The 23,324-nt window shown below is 46.3% G+C and overlaps 1 protein-coding gene across 1 annotated transcript in view; it reads right to left on the bottom strand.

Moving 5' to 3' along the window:
* LOC144104271 (uncharacterized) overlaps nucleotides 1-23,324 on the bottom strand; it is a 33,141-nt gene that overhangs the window by 5,532 nt on the left and 4,285 nt on the right. The window contains exon 2 of the mRNA XM_077637167.1: nucleotides 595-1,701. Coding sequence (XP_077493293.1) covers nucleotides 595-1,548 — 954 coding nt within the window. The 5' untranslated portion in view covers nucleotides 1,549-1,701. The remainder of the gene's footprint in view (nucleotides 1-594; nucleotides 1,702-23,324) is intronic.

Below are 23,324 nucleotides of genomic sequence, written 5' to 3'. Positions count from 1 at the left end.
GTCATCGAAATAACTGTAAGGCCCAGGGGTAGTAGACAAGTTTTTTACCCGACCAGTGTCTTCCTATTTTTTCCCGCCAAAGATGTCAGAAAATGATTATTTGGATGCTGGCTGGACGTCCGCCTATTCACAGCCCTCTTTCTTCACACTGCTGCTCACAGTCGCGTCAAACGTTGTGACCGGGAAACGCTGGCTATTCAGAACGCTTCGACGCCAGATTCTATATGCAAGCTCAGCTCACAACAAATAAAGTGTACACTATGCAAAACTTATGCAGGGAATTCGCGATACTCTGCATTAAAGGGCTTGATAAGTAAAACCTCTTCTGTTTGTGATATTGCAGCCACGTAGAGGAGGAATCATTTGCCTTCTAGTTACTGCTAGGTGTTCTTACAACGTAGTTTACAAATTAAATAATTGTACGACAAGCAGTGCTAATTAAGTCTTAAAACACTCTGGGCACGTTTTTCACTTTTTTATCAACATAGTTGTGTAATGTTGTGTTATTTACTTTGAAGCCCAATTGTCTCCTCTTCCTTCCCGTCTAGAGCTTAAAGGGCTCTACAAGTATCAACTCGATCATTTAAAACTCACCATGTTCGCCAGAGACTGGCTGACGAACGTAAGTGCGAGGAACTCGTACATCAAGTACAAAGCGTAGAAGCAGCTTCCATAGTTGTCTCGACTGGCCAGGCCGCCTTTGCAGACGTCGTAGACGGCTGTGCACAGGACCAGGAGGACGCAGACACTGGTCGCCACCAGGGGCCACTTCCAGATATCATTGACTGCATTCTTGAGCTCTTCTATGTCGCACAGGCGCATCCGAACCATTTCCACTCGCGTCGCAGTATCGTAACGAGAAGATGGAGGTCCGTTGCCTTGGCAACAATAGATGCACTCCTCCAGGACCTTCAGCTGACTCCTCAGGTACTCCACAAGCACCTTACAGGACGATATGAGCGCCATGTTGTGAACGCTGTCGTAAGCGAAGTAGAAGAGGGAAGAGAGGACGAATCTTGTCCAGGCGTACGCCTCCATCCATCCCCTGCCGGATCCCCGATGGTGGGACATGTCTGCACGGGGCGCCAGCAGCTGCGCGACGACAAATACCGAGCAGTAGACCACGCACAGACAAGCCCTCCGGAGGTCCGACCAGAAGTACTTTCTCGGCGCACAGCATGCGCACGACGATATCCCCGCCCGCTTCTCAAAATCAGCTGCGCGCAGGTAAAACTCAAGAATCCTGGAAGATCCGATGAAGAGACAGAACAGGTTGATGAGGACCTTGACCAGAACGACGGTTCTGGTGATCACTTGGAGGGTATTGTCGAGGAAGTAGAATCTCTTGTTGGCCTGGTAGCCTTCCCCCACGATGACGTCAATCTCTATCCAAAGGAGGGAGGCGAGGCAGCCGCAGGAGTACACCGTGTACCAGCTCTTCCACACGATCCTGGGTGGGGACCGGCCGTTCCCTTCGAAAAGGTCCCGGATGAAGAAGCAACCGCAAAGGCGACAGAGCCTAGCGTGGAAACGGAAGCTTCGGGCCATTAGTGAAGCGCAGTTAGCATGCTTGTGTCGGCACGGGGATCTTTCGGGCTTGGGGACTGCGCTGTGCACTTGATCTTTAAACACCTTTTGAACAATCGTAGCGCGCTTCACTGGTGCTGCTCGTGTTGCCCAGGAGCTTAGCTTTGGTGTTTCCTGGAATAATAAAAACAAAGACGGGCTATAAGAAGATTACTGGCACAATATAGCGAGCGACTACTTTATAGTTTTTTTAGTATGCAAAGAGAAAATGCGTTTTTTTTTTGGCGCGTAAGAGTATTTCTATTCGCTGAATTTCTTCCCAGCAGCGGCGCACCTAGAACAGAAGAATGGTCAGCCTGTGTCGACGTATAAGCCGCAGTCACGAGCGAATTTTGTTTTCGGAACGCCAAGGCTCCGTTCGCGGCCGGATGTGCATGAAGTAATTAAGCCTCCAGACACGTGCGTAAATTACTGTCATGTTCGTTTAGTAGTAATGATAACCGATACTATAGTAGACTAATCGACACGCTTTAATTAAAGATTGTTGTAAACGTGCACCCCACTTCGAGTTGCGCGGCCTCGCAAGGTGCCGAAGCGTCGTTACAACTCACCGTCATAAGGTCACTCGAGAACGCTGGGCCCATCCCGTTCTTAACCTTGCGAGAAACTGCAAAGACCTCACATCCAGCGCGCTGTAGACATCTGGAAAACTGCGCCTTTGTGATGCACTTCACACCTTCCACAGATGAAAAGTATCGACTGAAAGGCATTCAAAGGCAGCAATCTCCGCTTTGCGACGCGTAGTCACGCAATTCAATTCACTTTTGAGTATGTGTTTGTATGTCGATGAGGCCACTTTCCGATCGAATAACAGCAATAGAGCAGTACGTAATTGAAAGATGTTGAAAGAGGATTGTGTTCATGAATAATGTAAATACAAACAAGACAACAATAACGTGTTATATTCATTACGAGAGATCGTTACGGGTACTCGGCGTATTTTGTGTTGTGTGACAAGAGTGGGTTATTTATATTTGATTCCGACCTGTGTGTGCTCTTCGCCGGCGCGACTGCCCGTTTGAGAGTATTGGTTGACTCGGTTTGTGCAATCCTTTATTTGGCTTCGGGCACTGGATGTTTTGAGACTTGACTGAGTGTGTAGCTCTTACGTAAGCTTCTGGGGAGAATTAAGCGACTACTGGGGAGAAGCGACTGTCGCTTCGCTCCAGATGCTTACGTAAGAGCCACACACACGCTGTCCAGTCTCAAAACATCCGAAGCGCTCCTAGCGGACAGCTTATACTCTCTTCTTACTCCCACATAGGCGCAATCGTCTTTAGAGTGTAACATAGGTTAGGATAAGTGCGAAGTATATATACCACAAGATATATTCTTGACTTTAAATAACGGGGCACACCACCTGGCTTGTTGAAGACTATTCGTTTTTTTTTTTTTGTTCTGTACGGTATTTGCATGTTGACTCCTTTTGTAAATGGATGCTATCTGCATCGATATAGTAGTACGGACTGTACTTTAATGTTGCCCTGTTTTGTTGCTTGCTTTGCTTGAATTTTACATTTACACCCTGACAATTTTCTTTAGTGTATTGAAGGATTCGTAAATAAGAAAGATAATAAATAACTCAGAAATCGGACGACCATTGGCACGATCAACATGAACATGTAATTATCCCAAAACATATCTTCTATCGCGTGCTCATAATGGCAACGCAGGCGCTTTTGTCGCTGTTTGACGACTTGCGTTCTCTTCAAGCATTCAAGCCCAGACAATCTAATCAAGCGCTTCTAGTTCTCGGGGCTGCCGCTACTGCTGCATGGCGCTGAATAACAATACTTACCGCGGGAATTCTGAATATGTCATGCACACCACTAATAAATTTGCTAGTGCTGTCAGAACTAGTTTAGAACTGTTTATAACTCCCATTTTGAACTAAAAATATTCACAGTGAGTTACGCGGCGTTCGCTGCGGGCGGCCGACAGATGGCGCTAGGTGTAAATATCTAGGAAAGCTGAGCATATTTCCGTTTTCCTTCATTTTTTCACTCCCTCTTTTATCCCTTCCCTTACGGCGCGGTTCAGGTGTCCAAAGATATATGAGACAGATACTGCGCCATTTCCTTTCCCCCAAAACCAATTATTATTATTATTCATTTTTTCAGATATTTGCGTCCTGCACCTATGTCTAGCGTTAGGTTCAATCAGGCTCTTTTTGTTTTTATTGAGCTGTCTCAGCTATTTTCGAGCGCATCTGTTTCTTTCGTAAGCTGTGGACGGGAAAAAACTGGTGATAGTGGCAGCACTCGGTTCCATACTTGGTTTCGCAAGCCTGGTTGTAATAAGATTGCAGCTCGTCCGGTTGCAGGAAATAGAACTACGGCATGAAAAGACCGGAAATTACGTCAGAGGTTAGCACACACACACTGCGCACATTCCCTGATTGTTCAGTGCCACAATAATCGTCTTTCTCGTAAGAACGGCCTTCCATTTCGTAATTCCTCCTTCGTGCGTCAGGCGCTCTTGCCGGCAGAATGAGCGCCACACAGGAAATGTTAGCGCGAATAGGATTTTGTTATTCTTGATTTTTATTCGACGAATGTGTCATTAGACATGTGTATAAAGGGAGTTCAGAATATAGGAGAAAGTTAGAAGAGTGTAGACGACTTTTCTAATAAAGAACTAAAGTAGGTCGGTATATAGCGATTGTTCATTTCGTAGAGCACGCTTTTTTTAGAATCAAGGGGTCGAAAATTCAAATTTTGACCCGATTTTTGGCGTATTCGTTTTTTTTTTACCCTGCCACTGCATGATGACTATCGGAAGAACAATACTTTGAAGGTTTTGCCGGAACTTGGCTCAAACAAATCGTGTCAGAGAAAATATTTTCGCAGCTTTTTTTTATAACCAGAAACTTGTATAAATTGTGATCACCATTGCCCTTTCTCCGGTGAGATAGAGACCAATTTTGCCTTTGTTTCTGGCATTAGCCATTATCATGTTTGTCTTTCTTGGGGTTTGACATTTCAAATCGACTCAGGCTATGAGTCGAAGTGAAGTGCCCCGGAAATTTCGACCACCTGGGGTTCTTTAACGTGCACTGACATCGCACAGTACACAAGCCTCCAGAATTTCGCCTGCACCGAAAATGAGACCGCCGCGGCCGGGATCGAACCCGCGTCTTTCTGATCAGCAGCCGAGCGTCACAACCACTGAGCCACCGCGGCGGCTGTATCTTGTTGTGTAGAGGCCCTCTAACGGCGTATAGACGCTTGTTCATTCTTATTCTGTAGTGCCGCAGGTCTGTATCTAAACAAACAACAGAACTGCCAGTCAGTTAGACAGTCCGTCCGGCGTGGTCTGTCTGTCTGTCTGTCTGTCTGTCTGTCTGTCTGTCTGTCTGTCTGTCTGTCTGTCTGTCTGTCTGTCTGTCTGTCTGTCTGTCTGTCTGTCTGTCTGTCTGTCTGTCTGTCTGTCTGTCTGTCTGTCTGTCTGTCTGTCGGTCGGTCGGTCGGTCGGTCGGTCGGTCGGTCGGTCGGTCGGTCGGTCGGTCGGTCGGTCGGTCGGTCGGTCGGTCGGTCGGTCGGTCGGTCGGTCGGTCGGTCGGTCAAGCGAAGATACAAACAAGCGAGCAGACTAACAGACGAATAGACAAGCAAGCTGGCTTGACCGAGTCGGCCTACCATTTAGTGACGAAAGGATTCGTTAGAGACTCGCCACGGATACACTTTAAGGCAGCGCAAGCAAACAGACCTGGTGACAAGAAAAGTAGTAGGTACGAGAAGAGGCAGTGGTGTTGTTATGCACAAGCAGCGTAAAGCACGAACGCAGTCCAATTAGGCTCGCAAGAACGCGGAAATCAGCGCAATGAACGCAAAAAAACCCGTTGTCATCTCACTCTCCTCCGCGACAAAGAAGTCGCGGCGGTGGCCGTATGGATGCCTCGTAACAGAGACGAGGGCAGACTTTTCTATATATATATATATATATATATATATATATATATATATATATATATATATATATATATATATATATATATATATATGGCCCGTAACAGGCATATACTCCCACTGGTGAACCACAGGGACGAAACTTGTAAGCCTGCGAAAAAGACTGAAATTAAATGGAACGAAGAGCAGTGGGTTACGGCAAAGAAACTGATAGGAGTAACGTTGAGAGAGAGAGGGAAAGGGCACAGTGAAAATAGAGAGGAAACTCTAGTTTATGATATCCAGGCGGAATTTAAGAGGGTTAAATAGGCTCGTGGGGTACCTGCAATGTTGGAAACATATCATTTAAGGTCTGTTAATGCACGCAAAGAGTAGATCCCAAGGTAGGGAAAGCGGTGCCGAGGGTGGTAGATGCTCGAGTTTGCAGATGAGGCTAGGAAGATTGCTGGGATAACGCGGTTCGTGTTGATGCCGCAGAGGGCTGATTGCAGGCTAATGGCATATTCCTGGAGTGGTCGAAGGCTTCTCGGTTGATGATGATGATTGGCTTCACTCCAGAAGAGCAGTCCCTCCTGCGGGTTCTAGAAGAGAGCATTCTTCTGCCATAACAAGCGATAAAACCTATGATTCTCGAAAATGCAACAAGGGCCGAGCATTCGCGACACATCTATTGGCCTCAAACCTTTTGAAACACCACGCCGTTACTCCCTACCCCATCCTCCTTGCTTTTGCAACATGGACTATTGGCGGGAATGTCTTACACCAATCGTAGTGCGACAAACGGAAAGCGTCGTACCAACGTACATTATGACGAAGATTTGCGAGGTGCTTTTACTCTTTTTTTATCTTGCATGTACAGTGGGAGCCGTTGGTCCCGACTTCACCCGAACCGTGGGAGGTATGCAGTAGAGGTCAATGTCATCTGCTCCTTTCCCTGATAATGCAGTCTCCTCAGTTCACTTACCCTGTTCAGAGTCTCACTCGAAGCAATTGCTCCGTCAGTGGAAGGTCCTTCAATGACTTTTAGAAAAATCTGCACGCACATGAAACACACGACAGAAACGCACACCGGCACACAGAAAATTGACTCACATTTTAATGCCAACGTAGAGACCTTTCCATTGCGTACGCGCAGATGGTGAGACACCCCTCTTCTGGACTGTTGTTAAGCGTTCCCGCTCCCGCATACACCGAGGCAAGCGCCAGATGCGCAAGGCAGTACAGCGAGCAGTATGGCGGCGCCTACGAAGTGCTTATTGGAAAAGTCGATACACGTCTGCTATAAGCCGCACTGCAAATATGCGTAACCCCGATTTAATTTTGACCATTCAAGGTTGTCTTAAGCCCCAAGAAGCTCGGAAGGCACAGTAGTATTTACTTTCCCCCCCTTCTCCGACAGGTGGCAGTCGCGATCGTTGGGACTTAAAGCTCCTCTATTTTTAGCCTTACAGTGACTGAAATCGCGAGCTTGTGCGCCCTCCGCCAACCTCTAAGTTTGCTGCCGCGCCTCAGAGGAGGCAGCACCATCTAGAAAGACAACAAAGGCAACACCTTTCTCGGTGGCGTCTTCGCTGAGCTACGACAGCAAACCAAGAGGTTTTGTTTGTCCTTTTCAAATAACATTCCTCCGAATTGCCTGCCTGACATATCTTTCTGCTTCTGTCGTAGCTATTTTTGAACGCCCCCCCGCTGTCTATTTGCAAATCCTGGCCAATACAGCCCGCGACCGCAGCGCCTGTAATGGCAGCGGCACACCCACGAAACACTCTGGCCGCCAAGGCCTTCGAAGCCCGAAATTAAAGACTGGTTTTTAGAGTTAGTGTTCGTCTCAGAAACAAAATAGCTCTATTCAACGTTGCATGTTGGTAATTTTGGTGCGGAAGCATTATTCCGATGGGTAAAACCCGAGCAAGATCTTGCGATGCTTGTGGGTTTGGGCAACGTGAAATAAATAAACAAAAATAAACCAAATAAACATCCGCGACTGGGATCCGAACCCGCCACAGCTCGAACATGTTAGCTTACTGGCCACTGCGAGAGAGCACCAGGCTATCGCCGCAGACGAACACGCCTCGGGTTAAACTGCAACACACTCTGACACTGTACATTGCACATGTATGTCTTCTAAATCAACTAATACTACTACCAAACTATTATTCCGGCGTGCATTGGATAAATCGGCATTGACAATGAAAAAGTAGAAGACTCCCATTACTGGCTCCCAGGGCCAGTGGACACCTCAATCACGCTTTCAGGTATGTGGCTGTGGTGTTAATGTGCAAAAAAAAAACAAACTGTGCTTTCGAGCCATATTTCGAGCTTAGCAATGCTAAACTACCAGCCAATTTTATTTTTCTTTTTAAATGGAATGCTTCTGAATTTTATGTAATGCGTTTCTTTCTTCCCATTATAAAGCACTGCACCTTTTGTCTTAGTGAATATCGCTGCCGTGTGAATCCAGGCCCTTCTTGAGTATCTTGAAAACGTTTTGGTTTGACTCTCAACATGAAAAACTGACTTCGAATATTCAGGAAACGGCAGGCACCAAGCTGCACCAGCTAAATCTTGCAAAAAAAAAAAACGCTGGTTATTTTTCTGTTAACATACCTTTTCCAAAAGGCCCCCGTATATACGCCTTAAGAACGGCACTTCGACAAACAGGCACGTTTTCCCGCCGCAAGCAAAAGCAGTCCTGGGGCCACGCCTTTGTTTCTCAAGGGCGACCCGTTTCCGGATGTGAACGTGTACGTGCCCGGCACACTCACTTCCTCGTCCCCACCAAGTGCTGGGTCAACCGCTGTTACGTAAACGCCGGCCACCGCCGACTGTGTGCGCCCTTCCCGGTCGCTTAAACGGCGCTCCTATACCCTCTGGGTGCTTCCGGTGCGAGTTGCACTGCTATCCTCCCGGCTCCCGGAAGTACGCTCCCGCCGTTAACCGGAACAAAACGCCGCTGCAGTGTCACGTGGGAAGCGGACAGAAACGGAACGCACTCTCCGCCGGAAGCGTGCTTCCGATTTCCTTTTCCAGGCTCTCGTTTGCCTAATTGAGTGATAAATTACCGGCAGCCGGAAGGAGTAACTCCTTCGCGCGCGCGTGCTTGAACGAGCCGTGCGCGTTACGTTCGGTCACACTGAACTGCGTTCAGACCAGACCAGGTTAAATTTTTCTTCCTTGTTTTCTTTCCCTCTTTCTTTCTTTACTTCTTTCATTCATTTTTTCTTTCTTTCCTTCTTTCATTCATTCTTTCTTTCTTTCTTCCTTTCTTCTTCCTTCCTTCCCTCCGTTCTTCCTTCCTTCCTTCCTTCATTTCTTTCTTTCTTTCTTCGTTCCTTCCTTCGTTCCTTTCTTTCTTTCCTTCTTTCCTTGTTTCTTTCTTTCTCTCTCTTTCTTTCTTTCCTTCTTCCTTCCTTCCTTCTTTCCTTGTTTCTTTCTCTCTTTCCTTCCTTCCTTCTTCCTTTCCTTCCTTCTTTCTTTCTTTCTTCCTTCCTTCCTTCCTTCCTTCCTTCCTTCCTTCCTTCCTTCCTTCCTTCCTTCCTTCCTTCCTTCCTTCCTTCCTTCCTTCCTTCCTTCCTTCATTTCTTTCTTTCTTTCTTTCCGCCGCTCTATCTGATGAACTGGTCATATGAAAATAATTAGACAGTTATCTCAACACATCCTTCTATCTCTATATATATGGCCGAAATCCGCGCGAACGTCGTCTCATAAGGCGCACCCGGAAGAAATTTCTTTAAGCCACTGATGAGCCGAGGGTCCTGACAAATGCTTGCGCAATCTTCCGTCATTTATCAAGACAGGTGGCTGAGGTTGCAATAAACGTTGTGCGATGCGCTTACTGAAATCACACTGAAGTCATTGTGCAAGGGTGCTGGTGGCAGATTGTCAGCCGGTCCCAGGAGGTATTGACTTTGTAACTGGTTCACAAAGCCCGATAACATCCACCAGGTGTTAGCCTGTGGATGAGAAATCAGAAGGGAGCGCAAGCAGTCAATCCCGGACATCTCTCCTCCACTCTAAGCACGAATACCCCTATATGAGAATAAAAAGCTAAGAATGGAATAAGGTGTCATCTAATACACTCCTTTTCATTAAACAGGGGGTGCTAAAGGACAGTTTACTCCCTTTTTTACTCCTTTTCTTTTACAGTGTATGCCGGTCTCACTTCTCCGCTGCGAAGGGGAATGAAACGAATAGGAATGCGTTTCTCATCAGTCCAACAGATTCTTGCACAAAACCTAACTTTGAGACCTTGCTTCAGCAGAGCATTGTAAAAAGTTTAAAAAAAATATGCGTATGGTGAAAAGTATACGGCTCCAAGAAATGAAGCAATGCGTTACCATGCTTACTCCAGAGCAGATGCGGTGCCCCTCTCGCACGCACAACCTCCACTCGTTCTATTCTAACTGTGGTAGCGGCCGTTATGGTAACGCCTGTTTATAATCAGCCGTCACTCTGCGGACCAGATGCAGAGTTTATACTGGTCCGCTTACAACTGTCTTTCCAGATCACCTTTCTATATACTAACCGGTACCGTGTTGTCCTCGTATTGCCACAGCGCTGACCATTGCCATAAAACAGCCCTCCTGCTGCATTATGAAGATCAGGGTGCTCAGAATAGCAACTATATTCTTACTGGAGAACTCGTTTTTTTTTTGTAGCGATAGCTACATTACGGTAGCATTTCGAGCCTTCAGCGTGGCGGCGCGCCATCCTGTGGCTGCGGCGCCACGCTGTCACGTGGTTGGTCACATGGTGCGGAGCAGCTGCGGGCGGCGCGGCGCCGTGGCTCATCACGTGGTTGGTCACGTGGTTGGTCACGTGACCAAGTTCCACTCAGCCAGCTGTAGCTATCGCGTCACCCCAGGTTTAACCAAAGCTAAACCACCGCCATTTTTTTGTGTCTCTTTTTGTGGATGCGTTCTTCTTGTTGGTACTATGATGGTTTCTCAGAGGCAGGGCACAAGCTCCGGTCGACACGCTACACAGAACAAGGAAACGAACTTCCCTCAAGTCTACGAAGACCGAATCAAACGCGGACAAAGCTTCTGCTCTAGAAAGCGCTCAGACAATCTAAACTGGACTGAGAAAACACAACGAGACCAAGAGAAGCGAGAGAGATGGCTACTGCGGAGATAGAGAGGACCGAATTGGAGCTGTTGCGTAATCGGGTTGCGCGTATGCCGTCGTCTGCGGTAGTCGCGCTGCCGTATTTAATAATCCGCGGCATGTACTACACGCGAAGGAGGCTGTAACCCTGTTCCCGAAATAAACGCGCCGCGCAGTTTGGGCATTCACGAAACTAGACGCCGACGGACGGGGCATGCGCGCGCTGGAACACTAGGACGAAGAAGAAAGCTTTCCAGCGACGGAAGAAGAAAATAGACTCGGGACGCCGCTAGCAGGTCACGCTTGAGCTCAGATGAAGCAGCGGCTGAATACGAATGAAGACGCTCACGAAAGCAGCGGTATGCGCTCTCGGGACCAACTGAGTGCCTCTCGGCTTCTGACCTACTGGGAATTGAGTGTGTTGTTCGGTTTTTATCTATTTATTTGTCGGTACTTAAATCTGCGGCACTCGTGGGTACTTTAGAGTACATTGAGTACGGTTCCATTCAATTATTGTTCTCAGTAAAACTGATTCGGTGACCTTCTCTGGCTGGATTGACGTTTGCCAGGCAGGAATCGGCGTAGTTATCGGCGAGAAAATTGGATTTAAAAAATCTTCCCTCCACATTCTAAACACGAATTAGTCTGTATGAGAGTAAAAACGAAAAACAAAAATACAGGATTGCTTTGCACTTAAGTTTGCTTAAGAGCGTAAATGCGAGAGCCTTTCCCTTTCATCTCTTTCTTCCTCCATTCTTCATTTTCAATTTTTTAGTCTTTATTCTTGATAATTTATTTTGATTCATTTTCATTTCTTCTTCATTCTCTTTTTCTTTTTCACTTTTATTTTATTTTTATACTAAGTAAGCCTTCTCACGCATTTACATCGTTTTTCACCGAATCAGTCACACAAAGTCTGCTTCAAACACACCATTTATTTTCATTAATTCAATTTAATTAACTACTAATTACCATTTATCAACCAAACTTTTCCCATTTCAAGACTTACTCACGCACTACCTAAAGGAATCAAATTCCTGCATATTTATCTCCGCAGAATGACATAATCGTGGGGCCAAAATTTGCGGACACTTTTTGCTGGCGCGACCGTATAATGCTTTCGCATTAATAAGCTGTTCGCTAGCTCTCTGCCTTTCAGGGGCAGAGTATCCACCACTAACGATACTACATACTTGCGGCTGGCAACGGATACACATTCCCTCTTGAAAACATGCGATGTTCTAGCAGTTACAAATATTTTAACAAGGTTCCAATCTTTTCTGTTTGATAACCTCAAGACCTGCGGTGCCGCGCTTAGAAGCCTTCTCCCATTGCTAACCGCATCAAGCTACTGTGCTTTGAGGTGAGAATGTGCCTGCATGGCCAAAAGTAAGCATTACTTTTATTTAGAGATCTAAAACTACCCCGAGACTTGGGCAGTATATCCTGCCTCTAACAGAGACGGCGTACTCTCTTTTTACTCCTATATAGGCGTGCAGTTGATTCAAATTCCTTACGTCCTTACCAAAAAGAACAGATTGTTACCATTTTGAAGTGAATTGGTGTGGAGTGTAGCCTCTGAGATCCGTGAAAAAAGGGTGTCGACGCATACATTTCAGTTCCAAAATGAACCGCTAGAGGGGACACTTGCCTTTTGGTTTTTGGTCTTTTATGCCAGTTATGTCAGTTTTCGCTGGGAGTGGTCTCTCCGTGATTAGAGTGCGGCACCCTGTGGACACTGGCCAACTTTTATTTCCCCTCAGCATTAATAAAAGAAAGGAAAAGAAGAAAGAACGGGAGACGAAAAAGAAGAGGAAAGCTTAGAAAGAAACCACGAAAGAATATACAGAAGACAGGAGCAAAGAAAATCTGAACGATAAGTGGCATGAAAGAAAGAGGACGAGCTAAGCTCAGGGGGCACATGCCATAAGAAGTATACTTCAGAATAGGCACTGAGAGCAAGTTTATCTGCAGCGCATCAATCAGGCTCTGACGATGATGATGCCTTGGACCTGGTTCATCGTGGCAACCTGATGACCCTGCTCGTCGGAGAACAGTTGCACAAAGCATACAGTGTGTAAGCTGCGGTTAACTCTATCCAACACTGAATTATCTGGCGTCAGTGGCCAACACTGAATTCTCGTCACGTGACAGCAGTAGCTCTGAATGAGCGCCAGTCCCCTAGAGGTGTTCTGTTGAAAACAGTGTAGAGAAGTCAAAGCGCTGCGGATGCTCTGCCACTGCCGCGACAACGTTTCAAGCGGTCTCTACGCTTTCTAAAAGTAGCGCAGCTCATTGAAATTCCGTGGTCACCTACAAGACATACATATGCTGTACGCCCGTCAGAAATTCGCTGCACTTTCCACGGCGTTAATTACCAGCTGTCCAGGGTGAAAAGGGCGAGCGAACAGTTTTCCTCTCCCGACTGCGTGGATTCATTGTGCCGGCGCCTGGCGCCTCACTCGGCGAGCACGTATGTATCGCAGCCGGAAGAGCAGCGTCTCGCCGATCGTATCACTGTTTCCCACTCTCCCCTCCCTCTCCCCCGACACTCTTCTGGACACAGACCCGCTGGCTGTTGCATAACAGGGCGCCCGGTCGGGAAGGTCGTCGTCTCGGGCAACCCCTCTCTCCTCCTCACCCGGCGTGAGAGCTAAAAGTGGCGGCTGTCCCACTGATTTGCTCGCACGGAAGCGGACAGCGTGCTGTTTTGATACCCAGTTAAGTCGCGGTCGCTGACACACCAAGGCGCCCCATGAGGGTAACGAGGCAGCAATTACGGTTTGAAAAATTGGAGAGGACACCTAAGCTCCGCTTTAATAGTATGACACGACAGCGCAGTGGGTTAGGCTTTCCATCCTTAACAGCTTGACACATTTGAACACCCTTTTCATTTTTGTTTCAATTGTTTCAATTAATTAGTCGATCAATTACACTGTCTCAAATTTCCTAATTAGCATAATCGAGCACTGGCATTTCATTCTCAGCATTTTGACATCTTTGAACCCCCCTTTCTTCCATTTTTCATTTTTCATTTCTGTAATTAATGAATTAATTACAATGATTTCATTAACTCGTCATCGCCTATCACACACACCAGTCAATCACTAGAACCACATTAACATGAAATGATTTTTTTTTTACGCAGGCCCCGATTATTTCCGACATGCGGTGCCGACTACTATACTACGCCGACGGCTTTTCGACCGAACTAGCTGTATACGCTATCGCGTAAAACGTCAGGGCTCAGCGAAGCAGCTGCAATGAAAAGGTATGCACATAACTTTATGAAAACTTTGCAGTTGAAGAAGACGTGACAGCAATCAAATCGCTCCAATTACTCAAATTAAATGATTTCTCTCGATTATTTCACGAGATGTTGCGGTGCAGTGGCATGTCATAATGCGCACAGCGCTTTAGGGAGTCCGTTCCGCTCGACTGCATCTTATTGTACGTGTAGTTACAATGGAAATAAGTCTCTGTTGATATCCAAAAATTGCGGTTATGTGCATTTGAGAAAGTGAGAATCTGTGGCCGGATTTCAAGCCCGGTTTTGAACCAAGGGAGATATAGGCGATGATGTCACTGCTGCGACATGAATGCCATGTCCGCCGGCATGTCTCCTGGATGACCAACCTGACTAGTAAACTCTGAACATGAATTAGTCGATATGGGAGTAAAAGTGGGGATAAGCTGTTCTCTACCTCACTCCCTTTTAGGGGCAAAATATTCTGCCCAAGCTCTTGGGTAAGTATCCGTCACTAAGAACACGAAATACTTAAGGCTGGCAACGGACACAAATTTCGTATTAGAAACATGCGAGCTTCTATCAGTTACAAAGATTTCTAACCGAAGTTTCAATCACTTCCTCCTGACAACCTCAAGAACTCCGGTGCCGCGCTTTTTAAAAGCCTCCTCTCATTTTTAACTGCATCAAGTTATTATGCTTTGCGGTAGGAATGTGCGTACATTGCAAAGAGTAAGCATTACATCTATGAGTGACTGAAATCTACCCCGGGAATTGGGCAATGCACCGTTCCACTAAATATTGGAGGGGGACTTAAGCTCCGCCCTAAAGGTACAACGCGGTAGCGTAATGGGTTAATTCCCGTATATGTCGACAGTCATTTTCTCTACTTTGCATTCACAAGTCCCCGCGAGTTGTACCACTACTGGCGCAGTGGCGCAACGGTTAAGCGGTGCGCCACTTCCCTCCATCGGCAGGTGCTCCCAGCTGTGGGCCTTGTGAGGCCCAGTTTGCTCTTCCCGAGCGACAAGTCATTAATTTTACTTCCACCTGCCACGGTGGCCAGTTTGCTCCCTATCCGGTGGGCAGGTTGTGATGACGCCGCAAGGTCACGTGACCTAGGTTGCCCACCTGCCTCCTAGGTTGCTATCTGGGCACCACCTGCCAGAGTCATGCTAGGGATTTTTCGCTAACAACGCCAACACCGACAACGCCGACACCGGGTTTTCGGGACAGCGGGGCCTTTAACGCTGTCGCGTTAATGGGGAGTGGGTTAGAGAACAGCTTACTGTCTTTTTCACTCCGTTATAGGCTAATTCGCTTTTAGAGTGTGGTGCGATAGCTTGACCACGCTACCGTGACCATGGGCCATTTTGTGACGATGAGCCCCCGAATAAGTAGTCGTTGCACCAGCCGCGAGTGACATGGATGATGAATACTTCAAAATAAAGAGATTGGGATCACATGACGCACCAAACAATGAACTCGACCGCTCGGTAATGGGGGATGTGAGAAATTCTTCGAATGTTGCGACTGCGGTCGTCCTCACGCAGCTATATACACCAACAAGGCCAACGACGCCGTTTCTTCAAAGCGGGCAAAATATCTGAAAGCGTCTTTGAGTCTAGGTTGCGCTGCTTTAAAGAAATCTGGAATATTTGTAGGAGCAGTGGCCAGTGTGTTTTTTCATGCGCGAAAACTAGATATCAGCTGAAAAGTAATTGCATTACTTTTCGAAAGTAATTTTAATTTAGTTAATTTTTGTGGCAGTATATTATAGCATAATTAAGTTTGCGGGACTTTAGGGAAGTATTTAGTAGAGCAATTCAATGAGATTTCAACAACAGTTTTGAAATAGTTTGATATATGTTTTGTTCTGTACTGTAAATATTGCTATAATCTCTCTGCTCCTTTCTGTTGTGTATGCGGGCCTTGACGTGTGCATAATAAATAAATAAATAAATAAATAAATAAATAAATAAATAAATAAATAAATAAATAATGCATTGAAGAAAAAGAGGCAGGAGGTAAGGAGAGAGTGACACTTTATTTCACGTAAGCTCGAATGTGGCGGGATATATTACACAGTCTTCCACGGGACGTGAGTGACGTGGACGGGACGTGAGTGACGTGGAGGGCCACGACCCGCTGACGTCTGCGGCCGTGAATGGGAAACCGGTCGTCCTGGGGCTGGAGACTGAGTATCTGGCAAGGATAAGCGCTCAGACGCTCGTGTAATCTTTCGTTCTATTCCATTCGATGTTCATTCTACTCTGCAACTTCTGTCATGACACGGCAGTGATGCGGCCAAGAAAATCGGCCAAGACGGGCTATTACGAAGCTACGGCTCTAACGAAGTAATCGCCGGAAACCTTCAACTTCGTTATAGCGAGGTACAACTGTAGACAGGTATAAAACGAATTAATAAAGAACGAAAGAAATAAAAGAAATAAATAACATAAATGCGGGAAAATTTGCTTGACCAAAGTTGGGTTGGCACCTAAAAAAAATTAGAGCTCTCGGTGGTAGTAAATAGCTACTAAGTTTCGAGTAAAGTTTCGAGTGAGTTCTGCCTCGGATAAGCTGAAGCTTTAAAAATATCTTTAAATGATCGCAACGTAAAATGGAGGAAAAGAAACCTCAAATTTCGGTTTTCGACGAAAATGTTACGCTAGTATAGAACACACCGACATTTCTTTCAAGTGCGAGTGTGCCTCCGAAATGTCGCTACTCGCCGCCCGAGGTGTATTTCTGTGGATACCAAAGCAGAATCAAATGATTGAAATAGTTCAGGCAGCGCGCCACCCTCAGGCAATTTTAAAAATTTGAACTTTGTTTCTCAAACGACACAGCGTGCAGGAGAATAGCCTGGTACTCAATCTACAAGCTGCGGTTTCAAAGTATACCCTGAATAAATACAAATGAGGAAAAGCAAATTTGTGGGAGGAAAAACTAGAAAAAAAAAGGAGCTTGGCAGGCGAGATAACGTGGTTTCCTAGAACCGAGCAATTGTTTTAACTTTCCAAAATTAACTTCTCACAACCCACACTGAGGAAACAGTGTTGCAGCGCTCGCAAAGAAACAGAAGAAACCGTCCCCAGTTTTCCCACTTAACTTTGTTTTTTCGCTCGAACATCAGGTGCGGGTTTCGGTTTTTCTATTTCGCCTAAAACGTACGAACATTCCCTCTTATCATCAAGAGGTATCCATTATTGCCGGACGCAGTAAGCAAGACGGTGTTGTGCTTGAGGCAACTTCCTGCTTTGCTTAACAGCAAAAAAAGACCCCTCGGTCCACCGTACAAAGGCAAGGATGCGAGACGCAGAGGCCGGCCGACGAGACACAGTCGTGCACTGCCGCTTTGATGGAGCATTGTCCTTAAGCGGGAACAGTAATTAAATGCGTGCCGTACACTCTGTGCGTGCTACGCGAAGGAACATCCTTGTTTGAGTCACGCCACTTCCCATATATGCGTGTAGGAAATGTACATAAACGCATATCCGTATCCTCTCGTACGTGATATCACATCTGCAAGAACGCGATGCCATAGAGCCAGATATATATATATATATATATATATATATATATATATATATATATATATATATATATATATATATATATATATATATATATATATATATATATATATATATAACTGCACTGGACGACACCGCCGGCCTTTTCCTTCTACTTAAGCAGCATCATCCTGGAGACGAGAGGTCACGGAAAAGGGGGCTGGGTTTCACTGGAAACCTTGATGCGGAAAGTGCAGAGAGGGAGAATAAACTTTATTAAAACAAAGAAATTACGCGGGTGGTTCACCCAGGTCCAGGAAACCATTGGCGAATACGGCCCTCCAGGCCTGGCCGATGCAGCTGCAGCGCTGGAGGGGGAGCTCTGTGTGAGCCAGCTTCGCCTACCACTGCTCATGTTTGAGTTCCCGTAAACAGTGCACTTTACGTTGCTTGAGTAAGTTCCAAACCATGTGGAGGATGTCGGAAATCTCTTCGCATGCCGGGCATGCCTTATTAATATTCTTATGCGGTGGACCATCTCGGCGCGCCCATCTAAGCTTGGGGATTTACGGCCTGTATATAAGGTTCGACGAAACTACCGGACGCACTATCATCATGGTCATGGCCGTCATGATCACCGCACTGCATCGTCATTAAATCATTAATTATGGACCCCCCCTCTCTATGAATCTCCAGTTAACCCTGTCCTGTGTCGGCCGCATCCACTTTACATGCGAACTTGTCAATCTCGTTTGCAGTACTCGCTCTCTCGCTTTGGAATCCACCATGTCGTTCTAAGACACCCTAATTAATTTAGAAAGTTCTTTTTTTTAATAACACGATCTCCACCAAACTAGATTGTCAACCAGACCATCGTTTCTTAGTTCTGTGCATTGTATGCTCTTTCAGAGTCCATTTTACATTTTAGAAATTCGTTCTCTACTGGACTTCATCAAATCAGCTAGCCTTTTTCCTTTAACTTAATCGCTACTACATCTTTCATCACACCTTCGCCCATCATTGATGCTCTGAGGCAATAAATCTCGCTTAAAAAATACTAGAAAGGAGTTTTTCTTTCGCGGCCTTGATTTACTACTATTACAGCACCAGCTGAAATTTCGGAATTAACATCCCTTATAATTTGAGATGCGAACTGAACGATATGGTCGGTAACCATCTTCGTTTTAGTTTACAGGGCTTACGTGTTAGTGTCGCGGTATCATTGCCAGCATGATTTATAGAGTTGTATACGCTCTTATAGGGGCCTTACAAATGCTTCCCTGTTATGGTCACTGCATGTGTGCGTCAATAAAGGGCTTCAGATACGCATTAGTCCTGGATTTTGTTTTATTTTTAGGAACTATAAAGACCCCCTACCGTTTGGCACACGGACCTGGCCTGGAGCATATACACGCGCAACATTCTCAGACAAAAATTTTGAAAATTGAAAAATTGCTATGTACTCTTATGTAAATATTGAAGGTAATGGTCCATTCTTCTGATATGTAACGAAATATTTCTTTTAAAGTGTTTCCACCGATCGCATCGAACAGTTAAGGCTGCCATAGAAAACCAATGGGGAACGCTTCTAACGATAGTAAAAACGTTAGTAGAAAAAAATGCAAGACTGCCGTCGAGTGATGTGCGGATATATTGATTGATATAGTGAACTCTTACACTATATGAAAAAAAAATTGTGTTCATAAATGGGTTACCGTTCAATACTGCTTTCTATCCAGAATTGTTGGCTGTGACAGCTTGACGGACACGCAGCACACAATTAGGATTACCGAAATCATAGGCTACGAACAGTGAACAAACAATAACATACACAGCACTCCAAAATTGCCATACAGCAAGGCCCTTCACATTGGAAGAATTGCTCCACGCGCTAGGAAAGAAATTGACACTAAAAGAGAGATGATGTGCTTGATATTTCGGCTGCGCGATAGGCCCGTTGGATATGTTATTGTCAACTGGAGTTCTTCGACCACACCCGATGCCAAGCCTTCTTTCATGCGTCACAACGCAGTGCTGCGATTAGTGCAGGAGTTGCAGCTCGGCCGACTGTCTCGTCACTTGCGGCGTTCAAAATTTGAGGGTATGACGCGATCAAGCAGTGGGTTAGTCTTTCCATTCTGAGAAGTTTTACACTCTTTAACACATTTTTCATTTTTTTCAATTGTAACAATTATTTAATCGATTAATCACGCACTAAATTTCCTTATTTAGCATCATCAAGCATTGCCTTTTCATTATGAGCATTTGCCGCTTTTGAAGCCCCCTTCTCAATTTTTTTCATTTCTTTAATTATTCAATTAATTACAACTATTTTTATTAACCCGTCATCGCCTAAAACACATCAATCAATCATCAGTCACTAAAACCACTAATAACCATGATACCATTTTTTTTTTACGCAGCCTCCGATTATTTCACGCGGTGCCGACTACTACTACTCCGACGGCTTTTCGACCGAATAAGTTGTATACGCTGTCGAGTAAAAGAACTCATCAGCACTGATGAAAACATGATTATAGTGTACGGGAGGTAAAGTTGCCGTTGGACACCGTTAACGCGCTTGAAACCTCCTACAGGATGCACCTTCTTCACCCGCCGCGGTGGCTCATTGGTTAGGGCGCTCGGCTTCTGACCCGGGGTTCTTGGGTTCGAACCCGACCGCGGCGGCTGCGTTTTTATGGAGGCAAAACGCTAAGGCGCCCGTGTGCTGTGCGATGTCAGTGCACGTTAAAGATCCCCAAATGTTCGAAATTATTCCGGAGCCCTCCACTACGGGCACCTCTTTCTTCCTTTCTTCTTTCACTCCCTCCTTTATTCCTTCCCTTACGGCGCGGTTCAGGTATCCAACGATATATGAGACAGATACTGCGCCATTTCCTCCCCCCCCCCCAAAAAAAACAGAACAAAAACAAAACCAATGCACCTTCTGCTCACCTGCTGGGTGTTCGAGGACGAAATGTCTCCTACGAAAATGTGACACCACATACGATATTTGCTGTTGCTAAATGAAACGTCCGAAAACGATATAGACTATGCCTTGTCCAGTTTAAAGGGACACAGAGGAGAAATTGTAGTTGACGTGTATCGATAGGGTGCCAAGTTATAGTAAGGAAGGGACCACTCACCAAAAACAGAGCTCTTATAGTCTAGAAAAGACAAAAAGAAAAGCGAAATACAGGTAACGCCATCACGGGCAGATTTCGCAGCTAAAATGCTTGCGTCGACACCAATTATTTTTAGATCGGGTCACGAAGGCTACGCTATATACAACGCCATACACTTTAAACTGATGACAACCTCTCCTTTTCGCTAAGGACATCTTCAGGTTGAATTGACTGGCGGGAAGGTTTCTAAAAAGAATTTTCTCAGCGATCAATGCGTGTTTTGGTGCTAAACGAACGCCAGCACATCTAGAAAGATCCTTTAGAATGAATCTTTACTCATAACATTAATTTGATGGAGTCGTACTGAGTAATCTTTCAATGTCTTCCGGCCTTAACACACGAGACCATAACGGAGGTTCGGTTCGCTGTAGGGCTTCAAACCGCCATGGTTTGGTGAATTCTCAGAGAGTAGAAACAAAGAAGAGGAAACTATGCTGAAGGGGAGCCAGAGAACAGTTTATCTAGAGAGGGAAAGAAACTGTAATACTGAATTCCAACCGGCACATTAAAGACTGTCAGCAAGGAGACAACTGTAACCACAGTGATATAATCCCAAACAGCACAGGTGTTCAATATCGGAAAAAGATGGTTTCACACTAGCCCTTTGTAGGACCAGCATTCGCCAGTACATTTCCATTATTGGACCGATTATCTGTGCTGCTTGGGATAGGGATGCTACTAACTATGCAACTATCTACCCCCAGAAACTAGCTGCCGGTCGTTCCAAACTTTGGTTCCAAGTTTCGAAACTAACATTATCGATAAACTCGGGTGTCAACGACACGCAAGAGCACCGGTGAGCCAGTAACAACTATGGACCACGACACAGACTGTCTGTTTCAACCTGGAAGCAAAACCGGCAGACACTTCGGTCAGTAGGTGACCAGACTTTACCGCTAGGTGGTGGTGAGGGCTAGAGAAGTTGGGAAAGGGTAACCCGTTCCAAGCCCCAGATTAACTCCTCCTCCTCGTTGTTTGATTGTTTGGCAGAGAGGGTGAAGCCTGTGGCGGACGCAGACCGGGTTACGGCGAGGTCACATGCATCTATTCCAAACACGGCACTCACCCGCGCTGAGCGCGTTGTTCTCATCTGTCTGCGAAAGCCAGGAAACGCCCCGGTTCTTTTATTAAGCCCTGGCTGCGAGCGGCAGCCGCAATGTTGTGGGGCACCCGCGGAGCCCCTCTATTCTCCTCATCCTCTTCCGTTCCGACTTGCGCTGGAACGACAAGCGAGCGACAACGATTCTTTCACGTACGCAGAGAGAGACAGCCCGCGAGAAAACGAGTTCGAGTTCTGCCTCCAGGAGGAAGAACGAAAGCAAGCTGTCCTCTCAATCCTCATTTTCTCCCTCTCAGCGTGGAAAGTTAAACGATTGTTGCGCTGGAACGGACTTACGCATCGGGACAGAAACTGCAGCAGCCTCTGTCGTCTGGAAGTCGCCAAAGCAGGAGTGAGTGGTCCTCAATACAGCACCCGTGGTTTGGTTTTGAACGACGCCGCTGTAACTCAGCCGTGCAAGAAATTACCGATTTTTCTCGCCTGTTGCTGCGGGCCTGTTGAAAACTCGTTGGAATGCATCAACGTTATTGTAAGATTGTGCCTCTTAGAAGAGTCATCAGCATGATCAGCCTGACTGCGCCCACTGCAGGGCAAATGCCTCTCCCATGTCTCTCCAATTGACCATGTCTTTTGGCAGCTGCGTCTACCGTATGCCCGCAAACTTCTTAATCTCATCCGCCCACCTAACTTTCTGCCGCCCCCTGCTGCGTTTGCTCTCTCTTGGAATCCACGCCGTTACCCTTAAGGACCAGCCAGTGAACAGACCAATTAACCCTTAGAAGAGTGGAGCAACATATACAGTCGACGCAAAAGTTACAGCTAATGCGCCTTTTTTTTCAAATAACGGTGCTTCCAACTCGCGACGTGTTGTATTGGCAGTCTTCAGTACTCACTACAGACTTTCACAAGACATCCAGGTGCAACAGCAGTTTCGATCATAGTGTGCTTTCTGGGATGCTGCCTATGCTAAGGCCATAGATGTGAGGGCCGAGGTTTGGCATCGTTCGATTGCCGCTGTCATGTGGTCCAAGCGCCGTAGCGCAGAAGAGAATTTCTTTTTAGTTCTCGCCTGTGAAATCTTCCAGTCTTCACACCAGAATGTCCAGGACTGCATTCATCCAAGTCGATCTCTTCAGCACTAGCCAGATCGCTACGGAAGATGAATGTTAACAGCGATCACTTTCTGCAGAGTTATTCATTACCCTTTTACGGTCTGGCTCATTTGTGTGTAGCCCCCGTCGCGGTCGCTTTCCGGGCATAACGGTTTACAGTTATCATTGAGAGCACTAAAGGAATTGCAGCGTTTGTCTAATCTCTTCCTTAGTTTATTCCATTGATTTGCGCTTTGCCCTCTGAGCTCACAATTAAGAACGAGGGCTGCGACTTGGAGGCCCATTTAACTTGGTTTTAGTGCCTCTGGTTTGCGTTCGAAGCTGACTCCCAGTGGCCTTTTTTTCCCCTGGCTTTAAGGACAGTCGCTTACAGTTACAGTCTGGCGTCGTACACTTGGCTGCAGAAGTGAATGCATGACGACTGCTTTGAAGACCGAGTCAGCGCACGAGAGTAGCGTGACAGTGTACGCAGCCAGCCACGCGTCCGTGGACGACGTGGCCCAGGCCCGCGTACTTCTGGGACGCTGCAACAACAGAGACAACCAGGGACAACGACACGGCCATTCCGCTTAGCTTCCGGATGTCGCGACACTCCTGGTGG

The sequence above is a fragment of the Amblyomma americanum genome, chromosome 9 (assembly GCF_052857255.1).
Source record: "Amblyomma americanum isolate KBUSLIRL-KWMA chromosome 9, ASM5285725v1, whole genome shotgun sequence".
In the NCBI taxonomy this organism is placed as follows: Eukaryota; Metazoa; Arthropoda; class Arachnida; order Ixodida; family Ixodidae; genus Amblyomma; species Amblyomma americanum.
The sequence above is the reverse complement of the archived record's forward strand: the minus strand, read 5'-3'. Positions and strand labels throughout refer to the sequence as shown.